Genomic DNA, 18,398 nt, shown 5'->3' on the forward strand with positions numbered 1-18,398 from the left:
AAAGTAGCTGAAATATTAACTTCTTTATGTTGGTTTATAACACATTACTTATTTCCATGTGTTAAATACAAATCAACACTTCAAATTAACAAGGTGGATCGTAGTTCATCAAAGAAATCACCAGAAATGTCTTTATTTAGTGACTTCATATCAATCTCATTACTTAATCATCAGTGCCCGATTTGTATGTGGCATATATACTTAGAAACCAGTTAATAGGCCACACAGCATGTCATTGTCCTGTAAGGTTGTAGTTTTTGCATCAGACCAGAGGTGGTGTGTTGTAACAAGTAACCAAGAACACTTGACTGCAGACTTCACATTTCATGAAGCGGTCTGTTGAAAGACAAACTGGAGAATCGTGTGATATATATCACATTATGAGGTTGTTCTGTGGAACACTGTATTACCCCAAGTAGGTGGGAGCATCATGTGCTATATGAACATTGTGGTTGTTTTTGTTTGTACATGTACACGACCAGTTAGTCATGTGATCCCCGACAACAGATCACTTGTGAAGACTTTCTCAAGCAACCTCGGTTTATCCTCCTCATCCACAACTAGCAACACAGCTTCTGTGAAAGCATTTTCTGAAGAAGAAAAAATATTTTAATAAAAGATGAAGGAAAATCCCTTTAGAAGTACATTTATTAACTAGCAATATTGGGAGCAAATGTATGACATTTTTTGTTCTTCTATGGAGTGGGTACATGCTGTATTCCAACATATATAAGCATGCAGTCATTACACACAAGACCTGATTTCTCTGTTGCAACTGGATTATACTACTAAAGAACTGAATGGTATCCACAGAGCAGGACGGATCCCACTGGTAAGGTGCTCACCTGATGCACGGTTCCAGCCAGTGTACCACGACTGGTATATCAAAGGCTGTAGTATGTGCTATCCTGTTTGTGGGATGGTGCATGTAAAAGATCCCTTGCTACTAATGGGAAAAATGTGGGTTTCCTCTGTCAAAATTACCAAAAGTTTAACATCCAATAGCCGATATTCAATCAATGTGCTCTAGTGGTATCATTAAACAAAACAGACTGTTTGAATGGTATCCTTTGACAAAATGCAGAAAATGAAAACGGCAAGGTATTTCAAGCTATAAGAGATTGTAATAAATTATTTTATTTTTGTCATTTCATCAAGGTATGAAAGACATCAATAAATTAACAAAAACATTGAAACCAGTAAAATACCTCTTCCCAAAAGAGCAGAGGCTACTAGTGCCTTGTTGATCATCACTTCTCTGTCCATAGTCGAGATGCCATCTTTGTTCCACACATAGTTTGGCCACCAGTCTTTGCGCATGTTCCAACACTGATCCAAGACCTTTAAACTTGGTCTGCAATTTTTATTGAGAAAGCACATATCAATAGAATAGCAAGTATACCAGTACACTAATACAAAAATGACGAAAACAACATAATGCTCTGCACTTGCCAGATAATTTTCAGACAGGATCAGAAACATTATTATACAGTTGGTAACTCTTTGCATGCAAATCCCTAGTGTCACAATTCCCATGTTTTGTTTACTAAGTATTTGAGGTAAAGCCACACTTTATTGCACACCTCATTTTATGTACATGCTGAACCTAATGATGAAAGGTAAATATTAGATTTTGTCATGTTTTGCCTCTGAAAATGTGTAGTGTTAGCCAGTTATAAGAACACCTATATGAAAAACATGTAGATCACTAGACCTGTACTACCTTTTCTCTTTCTTTTTTTTTGTGATAAAGCTTATTCAAGAAATATTTTGTTCATACCTTGATTTTATGTTTTCTAAAAAAGACAGCAACTGTTGCCATGGTAGCAAAGTTTCATTCCACATGGGATAATCCAATAAATTAAACAAATGTTCGACTTCCTTTGGGGTGTCTGAAACAGAAATAATCACATTGTTAAAGGAGTTGACTTTAGTTTTTAGACTTTGTCATATATTTTCAACTATTGATATTTTTAACCATTAAATTACACTTCTCATTGATAAAAAAAATTAAATTTTTTATTATTCTGACCCAATTCTGAGTAATAAAATTAAACTTCATGATGCATGAAATGATTAATTTTTAAAGTGTTTTGAACAATACAGCTTTCAACTAACACAATTTTAAGAACAATTTGCTTTTTCAAAAAGACATTTTCCTATCTTGATAGTACATAAATATTGAACAATAAATACGACACACTAATATAAATCAAACTAAAACCTGCCTTTAATAAGATTACACAGATCTAAAACAAGCTTGTTTGATGGATCTTTGTCTGCCAGCAACTGAAACAATATAGTTTTTATATTATTTAAACTTTGCTAAGACAAATGGGCCATAGAAACTGGAATAGTTCAAATATATAAAACATTCAGATTGTCTTTATAAAAAAAAAAAAACACTTCTTTAACCCCACTCCTACCATGTGTTTTCAGTTTTAACTGCCAGCTGTTTTTGGTTAGCTGTGAACCTGCTGATGTGTATAAATTACTGTTAAAACCGTCAAACCATCCTCTATATTTTCAATTTTTTGTTACCGTATATTGAAAAGAGAAGGAATTTTATGATTTTTACTTCATAGCAAAATATATTTACGGTAACATGGGTGACATTAACTACTGCAAATTTGACATTATATGGCAGGTTTCAAAACGTGCAATTACTGGAACATAACTGAGGGGAAAAACCCCCACAAACAAATCAATTTTAATAATAAAGTAAAATTATGCCACTTAATATTTATTAAAAATACAATTCAGGTATTATATGCCAATTTCAGTTTAAGCTCTGTGTAACATCAGCTATACACTGTGAAATCTGAATGAGTACTAACTGATAGAGTTTTTATGACTTGATCATCAGATTCCCCCTGTCGTATCTGAAACTCATACAAGTAGCAATACGCATTCGGATTATCTTCATTCTTCTCGCAGTATGACAACAACACATTGTGAGCCTTTTCTTCATCTTGCATGTACTCCAGCAGCTATAACAACAACAAAAAATCATTTATCACACAACATTTACTAAAATATCTAAAAAAAACATGGAAATAAAAGTAATACAAGTCACATTTGTTACCTGGTTTTTGAGAATATATAAAAATAGATAACTACATGCATGTCTGTTAGACACCATATATCTTATAGCTCATGTAGTAATTGTATTTTGTCTGTCTGTTTGCCTGCCTGCCTGCCTGCCTGCCTGCCTGCCTGTATGTCTGTCTGTCTGTCTCTCACAGTGACACACACACACATCCAACTTCATTCTACTGCCATTTATGTTAATTCCTGACCAGTACCTGGTTAACTCTTTATCTCTGCACGCATGCACATGCATGCACACACACTAATACATGTAAGTACAATGTACTATAATAATCTATTTACCTCAATGTACTTGGTTATAAAAATATCCCAGACTCCGGGACCATTAATGACTGACTGAAAACAGGTGACAGCCTTGGTGGCTTGCAGTTTCATTTTTTCTTCATAGTTAATGTGACTCATCACACCTACTAAACCCGGATTATCTGAAATAAAACAAAGTTTTACAACAAAGTGGTTCAATATACAAAACTACAAACTATCCGATACACAATAACTGGTTCAAAATACGAATCTATATCATAATTAATCTAAAATGTAATAAAATAAACCTGGTGCAAAATACGAAAGTATACTGTCTAAGTAGAGCTGGTCCGATATATCTGTTGTCCAACCAAGTTGACATCCAATTATTTTTTGTCTATGGAATATGGAGTTGTTGAAACCAAATTAGATGCATCATATTTACACAATATTTAACATGAGAACTCATCATTTTGCGTTCAGTGTTAAGTTAGTATTCCACTAAAAATTCATTATTACTTTTCGCTGATTTTTTTCAAATATAGGACTATCAATCCATTTTTTTTTAATAAATGAGTATAACCATTGCTTTTCATTCAGAAAACCAATCATAAGTTTTCTAAAGAAACAGAACATGATCAGATTTGTTGTTATATTCACAATCGACGTCTAAACAGTTTAATTTCTGTTTATTTGAAAATATACGATTAGTCGCAGACTTTACATTTATCAGGATTGCGTGCTTCTGTGAATCCCAGATTGTGAGTCAAAAGCATATTGAATAAAATATTGAGAGATCATTTTCACTATTCTGATGGAATCTTAAAGAAAAATCCCCAAATTTACAAGCCATCTGAATCAAAAGTAATAATGACACTCATTGAATATATTTTTTAATGTGGCATCAATACAAATCTCGTATTACCTCTGTCTTGTGTGGTCTGAAATTCATGCCTCTGTTTACTCATGAGCCACTCCACATACCACACAAGACCTTGGTAGGCCCTCAGTAAAGTGTTAATATAGTTCGACTTCTCATTAGACTTCTGTCCATGTCGCTTTATGGTATTGGCACTCTAGAAAAAACAGAATACAGCATAAAACAGTAACTCAATTTTTCCTGTTACATCCTCCCTGTTGTATGTACAGTATTTGCACCTACCACCAATGCTTGCTCAGTGATAATACTAATGTTATGTACAACAGACCCATATAAGAAAAGACAAAAGCAATACATATATAATGTACATCTATATATAACATGGCAATTAATAAAATCTAATTTCTAATGGTGATTATTGTTATGACAATATTTTTTTGCAACTAAATTTTTGTTTTGTTTTTTAAAGATGCAGGCAAACTTAATTTATTTTTGACACACAAAATGTAGCACAATAAAGGTTCATATTAAACTGTCAATTTATTTTTATTTTTTATTATTATTATTTTTTAATACTTTTTACTTTAAAAAAAACAAAAAAAAAACATTATTTATTATTTCTTAAAATATATTTTAAAACTTGTATTTTGTATTATGCAATTTGTTGTTTGTATTTGACATTTTAGTGAATGACAACTTAAACTCTTCGAGCTTGAACTTAACCTCCTTGACATATAAAACACACATACCTGAATTGCCTTCTTTGCATCGTCCAGGTGTCCCTGTGTGAGCAGGTACATGAAGTACTCCAGCACAACCTCTTTACCATTGATGTCGGACAGAACCTTCAGCTGACTGCAATGACAACAAGTTCAACATATAGATAGAAATGTAAATGTACTGTTAAGTTAAAGGGACATACCCTAGTTTTTAAACACTACGGCATATTTTTTACTATTAGAGCCGTTTTTGATAACAGAAATCATACTTTACTTAGATTTTATTGTTTAGATTATCCATTTCCGTACATTCGAAGTGTTTTTGGTCATCCTGGTATTTTTAATGTCAGAAAATGTATTTGTCATATTTTTAAAAACGCGCGTGTGTCTGAGAAGAAACAGTTATGGAGTCGACTTTTAGTCTAATTTTAGAGGGTATTTCACCATTTCAAAGTCATAGACTCGTGTTTCACTCAATTGTAACTTTATCCAAATGTGTTACAGGTTTGTAGATTAACTAAACGCAGTGTTAATTTTCATGGGTTGAAACTAGGGTCTGTCCCTTTAAGATACATACTGGTAATGTTCTACTATGAAAGCTTTACTGATCATTTGTATGCGACTGATGAATTGAAAAACTGAAGGAGTGTATTAATAAAAAAAATACTGGTCTCAGTGGTTAAGCCACTGGACATACGGTCCGTAGGTACTGGGTTCGACTCCCACACAGAGCAAGTTTAGTGATTCGGTGAGTAGGTGTAAGGCCACAATACCGACATCTCTCTCACTAACCACTAACCTGTAACCACTTAACTCTCTGTCCTGCCCAGGACAGCTGGCTTGCACCTTAATTGGATATAAGCACAGAAATAAGTATAAATGAATGAATGAATGAAGAAAAAATAGGCAAAGTACATTGAATGTGTGCAACAACTCATACCACAACATTAGGGTCAATGCTTATAAAAATTTAAAGTCCAGACTGACAAGATGATCAAACTATTCAGACATTTGTACTGTAGGTGAGACATTATTAAGTCTTGAGTCCAGGTTCTACATTTTATATGCACGAGCAATATTTAACAAGCAGTCAGAGCAATATTTACCTTACAGTAAAACGTTATGTCTTACTTGGTAAGTTGTCCTATGAGACTCATATTACCAGATGGATTAGCATACAAAATTTCCATTCCAGCCTAAAAACATACAAGAGACAATAACAACAAAAGTGTGGCATTTAAAGAATACTACATGAGTGGCTGTTGGATACCATTTATCTTACAACGAGTGGTTTAAAAAACATATCTAATGAGCAAAGCAAGTTGTATGCATTTTTAAACAAGTTGTAAGATAAATGGTATCTAACCGACATGAGTGTAGTATTCTACATGTAGTTCTAACACAGCCTGAAAAAACATGTTTAAAATCAATATAAAAGTCTTTCCCAAATAAAAAGTTATTTATTGCACTTGTGCAGCAGCAGTTAACTTACGTGTCACAAAGTAATCAGTTTCAGGGTAATTTACAGATCGCAGAATAATCAATTTTATTGGATGTAACAGCCGATCACATGCCTCTGAAGTGATCTCCAACATATGTTGGTAGGAAATGTTTTATTTAACGACACACTCAACACATTGTTTTTATGATTACATGGCATCAGACATATGGTTAAGGACCACATATATATTGAGAGAGGAAACCCACTGTCGCCACTTCATGGGCTACTCTTTTCAATTAGCAGCAAGGGATCGTTTACATACATCAACCCACAGACAGGATAGTACATACTACGGCCTTTGTTATACCAGTTGCGGAGCTCTGGCTAGAATGACAAATAGTCCAATAACCAACATACGTTGGAGACAATATTTATCTACAACAGGTCATTTTTTACACAGATGTGCAAGATTCTTTTTTTTACAGCTTTAAGACAAATATCAGTAATGACCTACCCGCCATATTGTGTTAGATGTGTGTAATGGTTCAGTGGCAATGGCGTTCATAACCTTCAGTGCCTCAGACCATCTCTGTGTAACGAGACATTCCTGTAGCAGCTTGAATAATCGAGGCACAAGGTAGAAATGGTTTGAACTTTTCAAAGCATGGAAATAATCATCTACAAAATTAAAAAACACAAAACAAAAAACAAATGTGTTATAAAACTGAAGATCTTAAAACTATGTCATAAATTAGCACACATTTGAGCCAATTTCTAGATTGTAAGTAGGATTTTCTTTATCATTCCTTTATATACTAAAGTTTTTCAAATAACTGCCTGGGCTCAAATTCTGATTTACAGCAGACATCCTGCCTATCCTGTCCAGGGAAGACTTCTAGATTGTGTCTATGGGGCAGTAGAATGAAGTTGGATGTTACAACAAATGAAGAGTTGATACCCACACATAATTTATTGTCCTTGTAGGAAAAAGAAAATATAAAGGAAGTTTGTTTAATGACACCTCAGCACATTTTGAACTGTGACTTCGTCATAATACTTGGTCGAGATAAAGATAGGAAACCCACTGCAGACACAAGACTGCTATCATATAAGCAGCAAGGGATCTCTTGTATGCACTTTCCCAGAGCCAGGACAGTACATACTATGACTGTTGGTGTACCACTTGACTGGCCAAGATGAGAAAAAAATATCAAGGGAGATCAATCTTGCAACCAATCACACCTCAGGCAAATGTGTGCCACTAAACAACATCCCACCAGGGTTTCTGCCAGATTTTTTTTTTGGGTATGGTGCTATGAAATTGAATATTTACAATGTGTGTGATGCATGCAACCACAGTCATGAGGACTTCAACCAGAAAGAAAATGAGTTAGGTTTAGGGTTAGGGTTTTAAAAAATCAAACAGTAATGATAAAAGTCATAAATTTTTTCTAAATCTCTGGCAGAAACCCTGCCCGCCTTTTTCCTTGAAGGAAGACATACTTACCGGTACTGTCCAATTAACAGGAAATTGATGTTTTCTGTTGAATTTTCACCTTCCACTTTTAATATATGGTGTTTTGAAGTGTGTCTCATTTGTTCAGTATATCAGACATATGCAGTCGTTTATTTCATAGTGACCGATTACACATTTTAGAGATGAAGACTATTTCCTTAAAAATTATTTAAAATATGGCTAATTTAAACAACAGTGTATCAGCCAAATACTATTTTGTAGCCACATGGTATAAAAATTAGCAACTGGCTATTTGGGCTATGTTCAAAGTGAGCCCTGCAATCATTTATAGTCCTTCCCACACGGGACAACTTTTTTCATACTATGGAATTTACTACAAGTTATTTATTTCTGAGCCGATTATTTTCTAAATTGCAAACAAAGATAATATATTTCCAAAACAATTTAACTTTTCTTCTTAAAAGTCAAACCAAACTGAAATTATTTACAATTTTGTTTTGGTATGAGGATGGGACATGAGGTGTTATGTAGATCCTAGACTGAATATGTAGATCCATGCTCTCAGTGGAAATAGTATCAGCACACATCTCATTACCCCCCCCCCCCCAAAAAAAAAAAAAAAAAAAAAAAAAACCCAAACATTGCAAGCAAGTGCTATATTTATCATCTACGGTATATAGATAAGTCTTTATTTACTGATGGAAAGAAATAAAGGATCACACAGATAGCAACAAGAAATAATGACTGCATCAAAAATCAATTTATATTGTCAGAAGTTGACTGGGAAGGGATGCAGATGATTCGTCCTCTGGACATTTCGTCCACTATTGAACTTGAGACGATTCGTCCACAACCAAAAATTGTTCTTGGACAATTCGTCCACTATAATTTTTGTAGTTAAATTTAGAACTTCCTCCACGGGTGCAGTCTCTGTGTATTTCCCTGCACCCACCTGGCATCCTCGTCCTCTACCGCTAATAAAGCTGGTCTGACCTACAGCACTAACGACAGCTGGTAACTAGTAGGGGTGCATAGTAGGTGGTTACAATTAAGTGCCTCTTAACAATGCCAGAAGTAACTACTGAACACTCCCCGAAGTGGTCAGACTAAGCCCACAGCTAAAAGCTGATGGGGAATGGCAGGTGTGTGGCACAGATAGCTACAAGAGACAAGCACATGTCGCGGTTGGAGAGACAAGGACTGGGATGTGGAGGTGGACAGAGAAAGAAGTTGAAAGATAGGAGGAATTGCCAGATTGGGAAGAAATGAGATCGAATTCAAAAAGTAGAGAAAGGAAAGAGGGCAGTGGGATAAAAACAATAATAATAATCAAATTTAAAACTTGGCTGGAACTTGGTAGTGAAATGGAGATAATATCGTTGTTTAGTTACTAGCTTTGTTTTCTAAATAGTATGTCAGAATTATAGGTGTAATTGAAGAGCAATTTGAATAACAATATATATATCAAGAAAGTACTATAGGGCTTAATTGACACAGACAGACAATAACAAGCTGATAGTGCAACTAAAATTTAGTTTGTTTCATATACCATAGTAGTTTACCACAAAGCGAAAATAACTGACCATTTCAATAGCTAAGAAATATCATTTTAGATTTATTGGTCTAAATGTAATCGAGTGGACGAATTGTCCGAGGTGGGTGGACAAATTGTACGGTGGACGAATCGTCTGTGGACAAAATGTCCAGAGGACAAACGGTCTGGAAAGCACTGGGAACATATAAGCAGCACATTCAACACTACAGACATTCAATCCCACATTACAACTCTGTATGAAATACAGACATTACTATGCTAGTAGTGAATTACATTTGGTCAACAATTCGAAGTGTTCCCTTATTTCTTTCCATCAGTATACTTCCAGCATGTTTGTAAATACTAAATACTGAAGAACAGCACACTCACTGGTGGAGACACTGTTGCTGAGTGTTGTAAACCATTCTGGGTTGTCGTCGTCCTCCGTTATCAGGGTCAGCAACTCATTCTGTACAAAAATATATAATATGTTACGTTAAATTTAATTTGAATTACTTTAATTGAGGAATATTTTCATTCATTTGGTAATCAACAATTAAAACTGACATTTTAAACTTAATGAAAGGAGTTTTTATTTAATGACACATCATCCAATTCATAAGCCTACAAGACAGGGGGGCAGGGGAGAGGGGAATCGCCAAAACTAAAACCTCAAATTTGGGCAAACATTATAGAGATATTTGGGCAAAATGTGCTAACCTGAGACCTTTTTACCATATATTTCCATATTCTACCCACAATATTAGTTGTAATTCATGTAAAAATGCGTAGTGATTCGTTTGCAACCTTATTTAGCTGTTTGGTAGTAATGCTAGTATGAATAAATGTTATCTGGATACAGGCATTTTCATTTAATTCGGACAAAAACCAGCCTACCCCCAGCCTACAAAAATAGAAAACCCCACCCCAGTAGCCTTTTCTTAAGTATTTCTATTTGGAATAATCCCCAAAGAAAAGGAAAGGAATAGTTAACCAGTGATCTCACTAGTTCAAGGAGAGTAATAATTGTTATCTCCCCTTAGCTTGTGAATTTATATGGTATATCGATATGGTAATATCTTAAATAGCTCCCACTGATCTAAAGAACTTAGGGGAGCAAATAATCATTCCCTTCTTCTTCTTTTTTTTTGCAGCAAGGTCTGCATTTCAGCATTTGGAAAGAGTTCGACCCGTACCCCTCTATATCAAAGGCTCTAAAGATTAACTCTAACTTTAATCTAAGGCCATGAGAATGAAAGTTATAGATTTGTCCACCGCCCGCATGTCGTGAAAGGTACCGCTGAAAATTTTAATTATTTACAAAAAAATTCATTATTTGCACAAAAAAGGCACTTAATGATCATCACACAAATTCAAGTTCCAAATCGTCAATAGTGGTAATGTCTACGAGATCCTTCGCGCCAAAACTGCCATCTCCGTCATAAATTCTGAAGTGTACCCCAGTAGAGCATTGAATCATCAAGCAAGAAGCAGTATATTCCAAACATTGACGAAAATTGCTGAACTCTTGATGTGTCGACCTCATTTGGACTTGAATCTACTATGGAAATAAAAGATCAATAAAAATAATGAACAATGAAAAATGAAAAAAAGCCACATGTGTTTTTAAAATGTTCGGACGCAAATCTATAACTTTCATTCTCTTGGCCTAACCCTATCCCTAAAACTACCCTAACCATTAAACGGGGGTACGGGTGAAACTTATGTCAGCCTGACCACAACACCACTGAGGCCGGTGAGGGTAAGCAGTCATATACCCTATTATATCGCTTTAATCCTTAGGTAAGCGCTCTACCCACCTCAATAATAGACACTTTTTTCTTTTTTTTTACTGAATCTGTAAAAGAAAAAAAGAGAAAAAAAGAAACCGTTAATGTTTTCAGTATTATTTTGTACATTAATGATATTTACAATAATTGCTGTATCTTCGCTGTTTGTTTCTTGCTCATCCATTGTTCTGTTCTGAATTTTATTACACACAAATTAGTAAGACTGCCCTACTCTTTCCTAACTTCTTTGATTATCCTTCGCTAATAATAATAATAATAACTACCAGTCTATTTTCTTCCCACGTGCGTGTACTACTTTCTAAATTACTTTTATAAACACAATTATTGCACTGTGTAATTTATTTTTATTTTAACAAATTATATAATTTCACAGCATATATCATATAAAATAACAACTATTATTAATAATAGATTAATCTAAATTACTTACAATATTTTCTTTTGTGGAAAGTTTATTTTAATATATTATTATTATTAATGTCTGTTTAGTTCATATTACTAAATAGCTATTTTGATCCTCCATGTTAAAAGAGTTCTAAACACTTTGCGGTACATTTTCGGACACCTCATCAGTTGTTTGTTTTGTCAGTTTACGCCTCATTAGTAAGCCAGTGAAGCGAAACGAATGTTAATTAATTCACACAGCTGTGCTCCTACACATTGTTAAATAATTCCAGTAATTGTTGTCACCTCTTTATCAACAAGACATTTTAAACTTGAAAATACATCTACATTGGTAAGCATATGGACATTATTTTATAACCGGTCAACGTTTGAACTCGTTAAGAAAAGGGTGGGCGTTATCATTCCAGCACTTTCAAGAACTAAGGAAGCAGGGACTGTATTATTTTACCGTTTATTAATTGCAGTATAATGCTGTGACCAGTTCTGAAAAGCTAAAGGTAGTATCATAGTATGGTACTATCCTTTGATTAGGTCACTGTATTACTCCAGTGCCCTCGAACCCAGTACTATTTTATGTGTTTATAATATCATATGTTAGGTCAGGGATAGAGAGTGTAACTGTGTAACAGTTTGTTAGTTTTTGACAACCAGTTGCCAAGCACAGTGTCTTAAATTACACATTTTCCGGAATCTAACAATACAGAGTCCAGACCTTTAATTTGATCCTTTTCGAGTTTACTCATGAATATATAGCATTAAACTAGCAAGTTAGTGAATTAACAAGCACAAACCCTACCAGAAGAAGTTCTGTGTTTTAGGTGGAGGTGTAAATGTTTTTCCTTTAGCATTTGTACTAGTCAGAAACATACAAGTTTAATGTTACGAGAGAACTCCAAAATAATAAAATAAAAAAATTTGTAGCACTAGATTTAAAAAACTACATGTAATTTAGACTAACTTACTTAATGACCCTTTATCATGTAACATTTAAAAATTGACAGGTTAACCAAATTCTCACATATAAACAAAATATGACTAGAGGATATACACACTAGTCACTGTATTGTAGGGTTGTGTGTAGACATGGTACGGTACTCTGTATTAATTTTGTATAATTTTTAATCCATCTATAATATTTAAGTGCTTGTGACATCCTTTTCATTATTAATCATGTTTGTGACAAAAATGTCTTTTATTTTTTAACAATATTCTAATCCCCAAAATACATACATGTTTTGCTTTTTAATTCCTCTAAAAAAAATGTTTTTACATGTAAGTTAATGGAAACAACCAAAAACACCAAACTTTTCATTCTGTCAATACTTGTACAGCTTTCGATTTTGTAATTGACTATTTTCAGTTTATTCTGTAGGAATAGACTCCAATGAGACTTAAAACTTTACAAAAAACCAGACTACTTGATGTTACATGCATGTCCAAATTGGTTAAGGCACAGCATTCTAGAATTACATGGTGTTCCATGCCACAGGTTAGCCACTACTAATAGTGTTTGACATAAATTTAAACACAAATTTGACTTCATTTAATTCAATTAATGCCAAATTGTAGGTGGGGGTGGTGTGCAGGTTAAACTCTTTCTTTGTGCATAAAATATGTACAATGTACATTATTCTCATGCAATAACACCAGTCAAGAACGGTCGGTTCAGGTTACTGGGAGGTTACGACATGTAAGAAAAGTTGAGAACGGTGTTTCGTTCTTGACAAAAATTTCAACTTTTAACGGTAGTTTCATTTCCGAACGTAAACCAGGCAATGCATTCTAGACTTCCGCGTTTCATTTTCTCGTAAGGAATTGCATCGACCTCTTTCACATTCCATTGCGCATGTGCCTGTTGCTGGGTAACTCAAGGACGCAAACTGCGAACTCACGCGAGATCTCGCAAAAATAGACCTGTGGACAAGTTGGGGGGAATAGACAATGGGAGGCCACGCAACAGGAATGTGAATATCTCCACGATTAATTATTCTATCAGTAGGGAACCTGAAAATTCTGTCGACCTCCAACAAGACGTATTGGAGACATTTATGAATTATTGCTTATCACGAAATAAAAAATATTTTGTTGTTAACACCCGACAAACTATCGGTTCGGATTCGTACACAATAAATATCGGATATGGGCTGAAATAATATTAATGTGTGCGCGCGTGTATGTATGCAGATATTTATTGTATTTAACATAATTTAAATATTTATAAAGCATTATACAGATAAATACATTCAGGATTCTTATCAGGATTTCTTTTCATCAAGTTATTTAAAATTTTGTTCGGTATTTGGAATAAAATTAAATGATACATATGAAAGTTGAGCTATGGTATATAAAACATTAGAATCAAGCTCGTAAGAACGATATCTGGAGTTGGGGGAGGGGAGGGGGCACAGTCTGTAGTGGAGGGACACAGTCTGTAGTGGAGGGACACAGTCTAGTTTGTGGGGGCGGGACAAAAGCCATATTTTAAAACGGGTTTATAAAAGAGGGACTATAGTCCCCCCCTCTGACTTCTTGGTTGCTACTGACCTGAGAATGGTCAGAAATGTAACTATATTGCATATACAGCTATATATATTCAAAGCAAGATTATTTAAACTAAGAAAGATGTAAATTTTATTTATAACAAATTAGACTAGCCGACAGCTTGATAATATAGCTACAAACTCAGGATGGTCTCTTTATTATAAACTCATGAGGGTTTATTATGCGCAGTCATAAGGTACTTCGTTTGAATGTTTGAAGCAAACATATTAAGTACCATGCCCGTAGCAGGATTGAGAGTTTTGCTCAAATGAAAAAAAAAAAAAAAAATTGGATTTTACATATAAAAGTCCTTGTCCCAAATGACCTGAATAACGTAACAAGAACGTGTGTGTGAGGTTCTATTTGCTGAAAGTTTGATCCTCCTCAGTTGGCCGTTTGATTATTTCCCATCCCAACCAATGATCCATCAATGGACATCGTGTATGCTATCCTGTTTGTGGGATGTGAGAAGTAATCCATGTATCATTTATTATAAATACATTGGTATGACTGAAAACAAATGGTTTCTTGTTGTGGCTCTGTGACCAGGCCATTTTACATGTATTCTACAACTTAATGCAACTTGTTAACGTATATTTCGCAACAAAAGTTTGTGTATTATTCTCGAGTGTAACCGGCGTCATCTCATTGTTTGGCAAGGGGTTCTATATATATATATCTGGAACCCCCCCCCCCATCTATGGCTCCGCACCTTTGGTGCTCGCGTTTGATGAGTTCCGTTTACATGAAATTTCGATCCCCCCCGCTAAACATGCTGGCTACGGGCCTGAAGTTATATACACTATCATAAGTTAGACCAAATATCAAATTAGGATTGTATCGGGTTGCATGGGTCTACCACCTTGGAAAGGTTGCTGCACTCTGTTATGTATAATTATGTACGTTATAAAAACATGTGATACTTGCATACCATATCGATAGATACGACTTCTCCCTATACTTGTAAATGTGTATCAAAGTGCTGATGGTATCGCTAACTATCTTGACAAGTGTTCTTAGGTACAAACTACAAAATAGTAACCAAACACTATTGTACATACAGATATATGTTTACTTCAAACTGATCTTCATGTAAAGAAAAGATGTCGTCTTCTAAATTCTTCAAAACAAATAACGCAAACAGCATGTTAACATTTACTTCCACGTTTACATGTGATGTCAAACTTTGATCCGCATTCACTCTGTTTCTGACATCATGCTAAGTTGTAGGTTTTCACGTGTAACGGCTCATATATGTTTTAAAACTTCGTAAATATCAGATATTATTTCAAGTGAAGTTGTATGTATCTGATATAAATGATAGTGAAAATAAAATAAAATAAAATAATAAATAAAATAAAATAAATAAGTAAATAAATAAATACATAAATAAATAATTTGTGGTTAGACATGTAACACTGATTAGGCCAAATAAAAAAAAAGAGTTGGTGATCGTACCTGAAAATGTGCCTGCCCCTGAATTTATTTATTTTTAATTTTGTTAAAAACTGTTTAAAATGTGTCTAGATAGCAGCAATTCAACTTTTGTAAGCACCGTAACAGGTTAAACTATCACCAGGTCCATCTGGCGGCCAGTGAAGAAACTACAACATCCAGGTGCATGCGCTGTTGGCTGCTACTCCCGCAAAAAAAATGGTCTCCAGGGTTTTATAAAGTTTTTCACAGAAAAAATATAATAAACACCTCCCCTCCTACCCTGATTTATGTGATCAAAAGGACGATCACCAATTCCTTTTTTTTTATTTGGCCTTAGTAGTTGTATGACTGTCTTTTTTAATGAAACGATAAGGCGAAAATAGAGCTGTGATAAAGGTCTATGTGAGTTGGGGGTTTTGTTGGGGGTTTTTAGGGGGAAGGGGAGGCATATTTGATTAAATTTTAAATACTGATACATGTGGAGTATTAAACATCACTGGAAATCCGCGTGAGTATTTAACTATAATTCTAATTGTTACAAGTACAAAAAGACATTCCACTAAAGTTAATTTTATTGTATGAATCTTTTAATTTTGCGTTGTTAAAATAACCTTGACAGGCAGCTCCAGAGACTTCGTCTAAGTTAATGTTTCACTGCTTTTGGTCTTAAAGGTAGGGTCAACTCGAACAAGAGCCTTATGTGTTGGAAAGATGCATACCTGGACCACCAACACATACTGACACTTTAGCAAATGAAAAACGCATAATTTTAGAGTGAATAAAAAACCATGATTATTCCTGCTAACTGGGGGCAGCTATTTTGTTTCGTTTTTGTGACGTCCGGTGGGATAGCTTGGGGCGAAGTGACATCAGCTCCTGACCATCTCCTGTATGTACAGTATAAACAAAAGCAGTAATTTTCTACAAGGCGCTTCTCTTTGATCAACCTGACTTGTAAAATAGCATAAATGACGTAATAATATAATAAACTATTTAACTAAATATATTTCAAGTTGCATTAATGGAACAAAATGGGGTTATAGTATTTTTCTCTGTTAAATAATCCAAAGGAAAAATGTACACTATTAGGCCTATTGATATGCTACGTTGGAGCAAAAACGACAACCCACGATACCCAAATTTTTTTTTCTTTGGGACTATGTAATTGGTCAGTTCTGTGGTTTTAGATGGAAAAGTCTACTTAATCAATAGCTTTACAGAACTATTTACAGTAATAAACCATGTCCATTACAATTTTAGGGGCGACAGGTAATATTCCACAATACCGGTATGTATTTTTGTGTCTAGACAGCGTCAATTATAATTGGCTCGTCTGGTTACCAATCAAATACACACCTGCCAATCAGGAATCACAGGTAGAAGTGACTAACAGCATATACCAATTAACTAAGAAAACACTCCGTGTATCATTTCAGTAGTAGGTTAATACATGGGCAAAACATTGTTAATTGTTTCGACTTGATGTGTAGCCACTTTGACAATGGTATTTTATTTTGTATTGATTTTTATTGCTGGCTTACTGGGATGTGTATTATTACAGAACATTGCAATGTATGGCTATTTATCATCCCGCAAAAACCAGGTAGATTGTGTTTCTCTAGTTCTAAGGCTCATTCCTGACGTTACGCGTTAAGTATTACGTAACCACCAGCTCGCCAGAGGGCGTACTCACTGAGATGGTACAAAATGGCTGCGCCCGTTATATATAATAGCCGTTTTATTAATTAACTATACGATTATACGTGTTGATATTAAGCAATAATGTGCATTATATATCGTTGAATATGCATACCAAGCCAAATGCCTTAATTGTCCTCTCCTTTAAACTATTCTGATGTAAACTTTAGTAGACCATTTCTCGTAGCCATTTTAACATCTTATACAAAATATGTACATTAGTTGTTAGAGATTCACAGCTTCTATGAAGCTACTCATGATATTCATGACAACTGTCGATCATGCCCCCCCCCCCCAAGTTGTATATAGCCTGGATACCGTCTAATTTGACAAGGGACGTTACTCTTCGCACACATGCACAATGGGAATGGGAAAAAGGTCTATTATAGTCATTCCACGTTAAAGCAGCGTCCACTAGATGAATTTACTTCCGCATTTCGTTTTCTCATACGAAATTGCACCGATGTTCGTGCACACTTGTGCAATTGCAAGCAATTTTGGCAATCCGCGTTTAAGCAGCGCCCACTAGATAAATAAGTAGTAGTAACAGGAATTCAATTCTAACTTTCACCAGGCTATATTTTGTGGTAACCTGTAAATGGTTTACCAGACACATTGCTTATTTCAATGCCTGTAACACAGCATAAACATGTTGTGTTTATAAGTACAGGCAAGAAGAAACTGTAAGTTTCCTTTGAATAAGTACCTTACTGTGTCATAAGAGGAACATGGACCTTGGATCTGTAATAGCTGTCAGAATGTTTTAATGTTGAAGTTTCAAAGGTAATTAAATTGCACTGGTTTCTGGTATGTTTTGACAAGTCCGGATTTGCAGGTGTATAAACTAATACTCACCCCCCTCACGCCTACCACAACACCACCACCACCACCACTAAATAGCAGAAATAGCTGGGAATGAGTACCAAACAACCAGGAAGATGGATATTTTCACATTTTTACTTTATTTTGCACATGAAATTTAAAGCTGGCAGATCTGTAAACTGTTGTAAAAACTTAAAACTTGGGATGGGAGGGGCGGGACGTAGCCCAGTGGGAAAGCGTTCGCTTTATGCACGGTCGGTCTAGGATTGATCCACGTCG

The 18,398-nt window shown here is 34.8% G+C and overlaps 2 protein-coding genes across 7 annotated transcripts in view; one reads left to right on the top strand and one right to left on the bottom strand.

The window, feature by feature from the left end:
- Positions 1 to 8: 8 nt before the first annotated feature.
- Positions 9 to 11,452, bottom strand: LOC121369642 (TATA box-binding protein-associated factor RNA polymerase I subunit A-like). 2 transcript variants are annotated; one of them, XM_041494679.1, is made up of 12 exons: positions 11,338 to 11,452; positions 9,796 to 9,874; positions 6,909 to 7,072; positions 6,085 to 6,149; positions 4,984 to 5,089; positions 4,280 to 4,430; positions 3,394 to 3,536; positions 2,838 to 2,990; positions 2,229 to 2,289; positions 1,781 to 1,892; positions 1,209 to 1,354; positions 9 to 590 (listed from the first exon to the last, which is right to left on the bottom strand). In XM_041494679.1, the coding sequence occupies exons 1-12, from the start codon at positions 11,377 to 11,379 to the stop codon at positions 487 to 489; spliced, it is 1,326 nt and encodes a 441-aa protein (XP_041350613.1). In that variant the 5' UTR covers positions 11,380 to 11,452; the 3' UTR covers positions 9 to 486. The 2 variants fall into 2 exon arrangements, with proteins under 2 accessions (XP_041350613.1, XP_041350612.1); XM_041494678.1 differs by having other exon boundaries at positions 11,226 to 11,355.
- A 309-nt stretch (positions 11,453 to 11,761) lies between these two features.
- The window catches only part of LOC121369644 (multiple coagulation factor deficiency protein 2 homolog), a 40,297-nt gene continuing 33,660 nt past the window's right edge, over positions 11,762 to 18,398 (top strand). For all 5 annotated transcript variants that reach the window (XM_041494681.1, XM_041494683.1, XM_041494682.1 and 2 more), the window contains exon 1: positions 11,762 to 11,952. The gene's annotated coding sequence lies outside the window, so the exon portion shown is untranslated. The remainder of the gene's footprint in view (positions 11,953 to 18,398) is intronic.

Source organism: Gigantopelta aegis, chromosome 4 (assembly GCF_016097555.1).
Source record: "Gigantopelta aegis isolate Gae_Host chromosome 4, Gae_host_genome, whole genome shotgun sequence".
In the NCBI taxonomy this organism is placed as follows: domain Eukaryota; kingdom Metazoa; phylum Mollusca; class Gastropoda; order Neomphalida; family Peltospiridae; genus Gigantopelta; species Gigantopelta aegis.

Excerpts from the sequence above, each read along its gene's own strand:
- LOC121369642 (XM_041494678.1), bottom strand. The coding sequence starts at position 11,324 with ATGTACAAAATAATACTGAAAACATTAACGGTTTCTTTTTTTCTCTTT. Across the intron at positions 9,875-11,225 it reads AAAAAGTGTCTATTATTGAG|AATGAGTTGCTGACCCTGAT; the intron begins GTGGGTAGAGCG and ends ATTTTTGTACAG. Across the intron at positions 4,431-4,983 it reads ATGCAAAGAAGGCAATTCAG|AGTGCCAATACCATAAAGCG; the intron begins GTATGTGTGTTT and ends TGTTTTTTCTAG.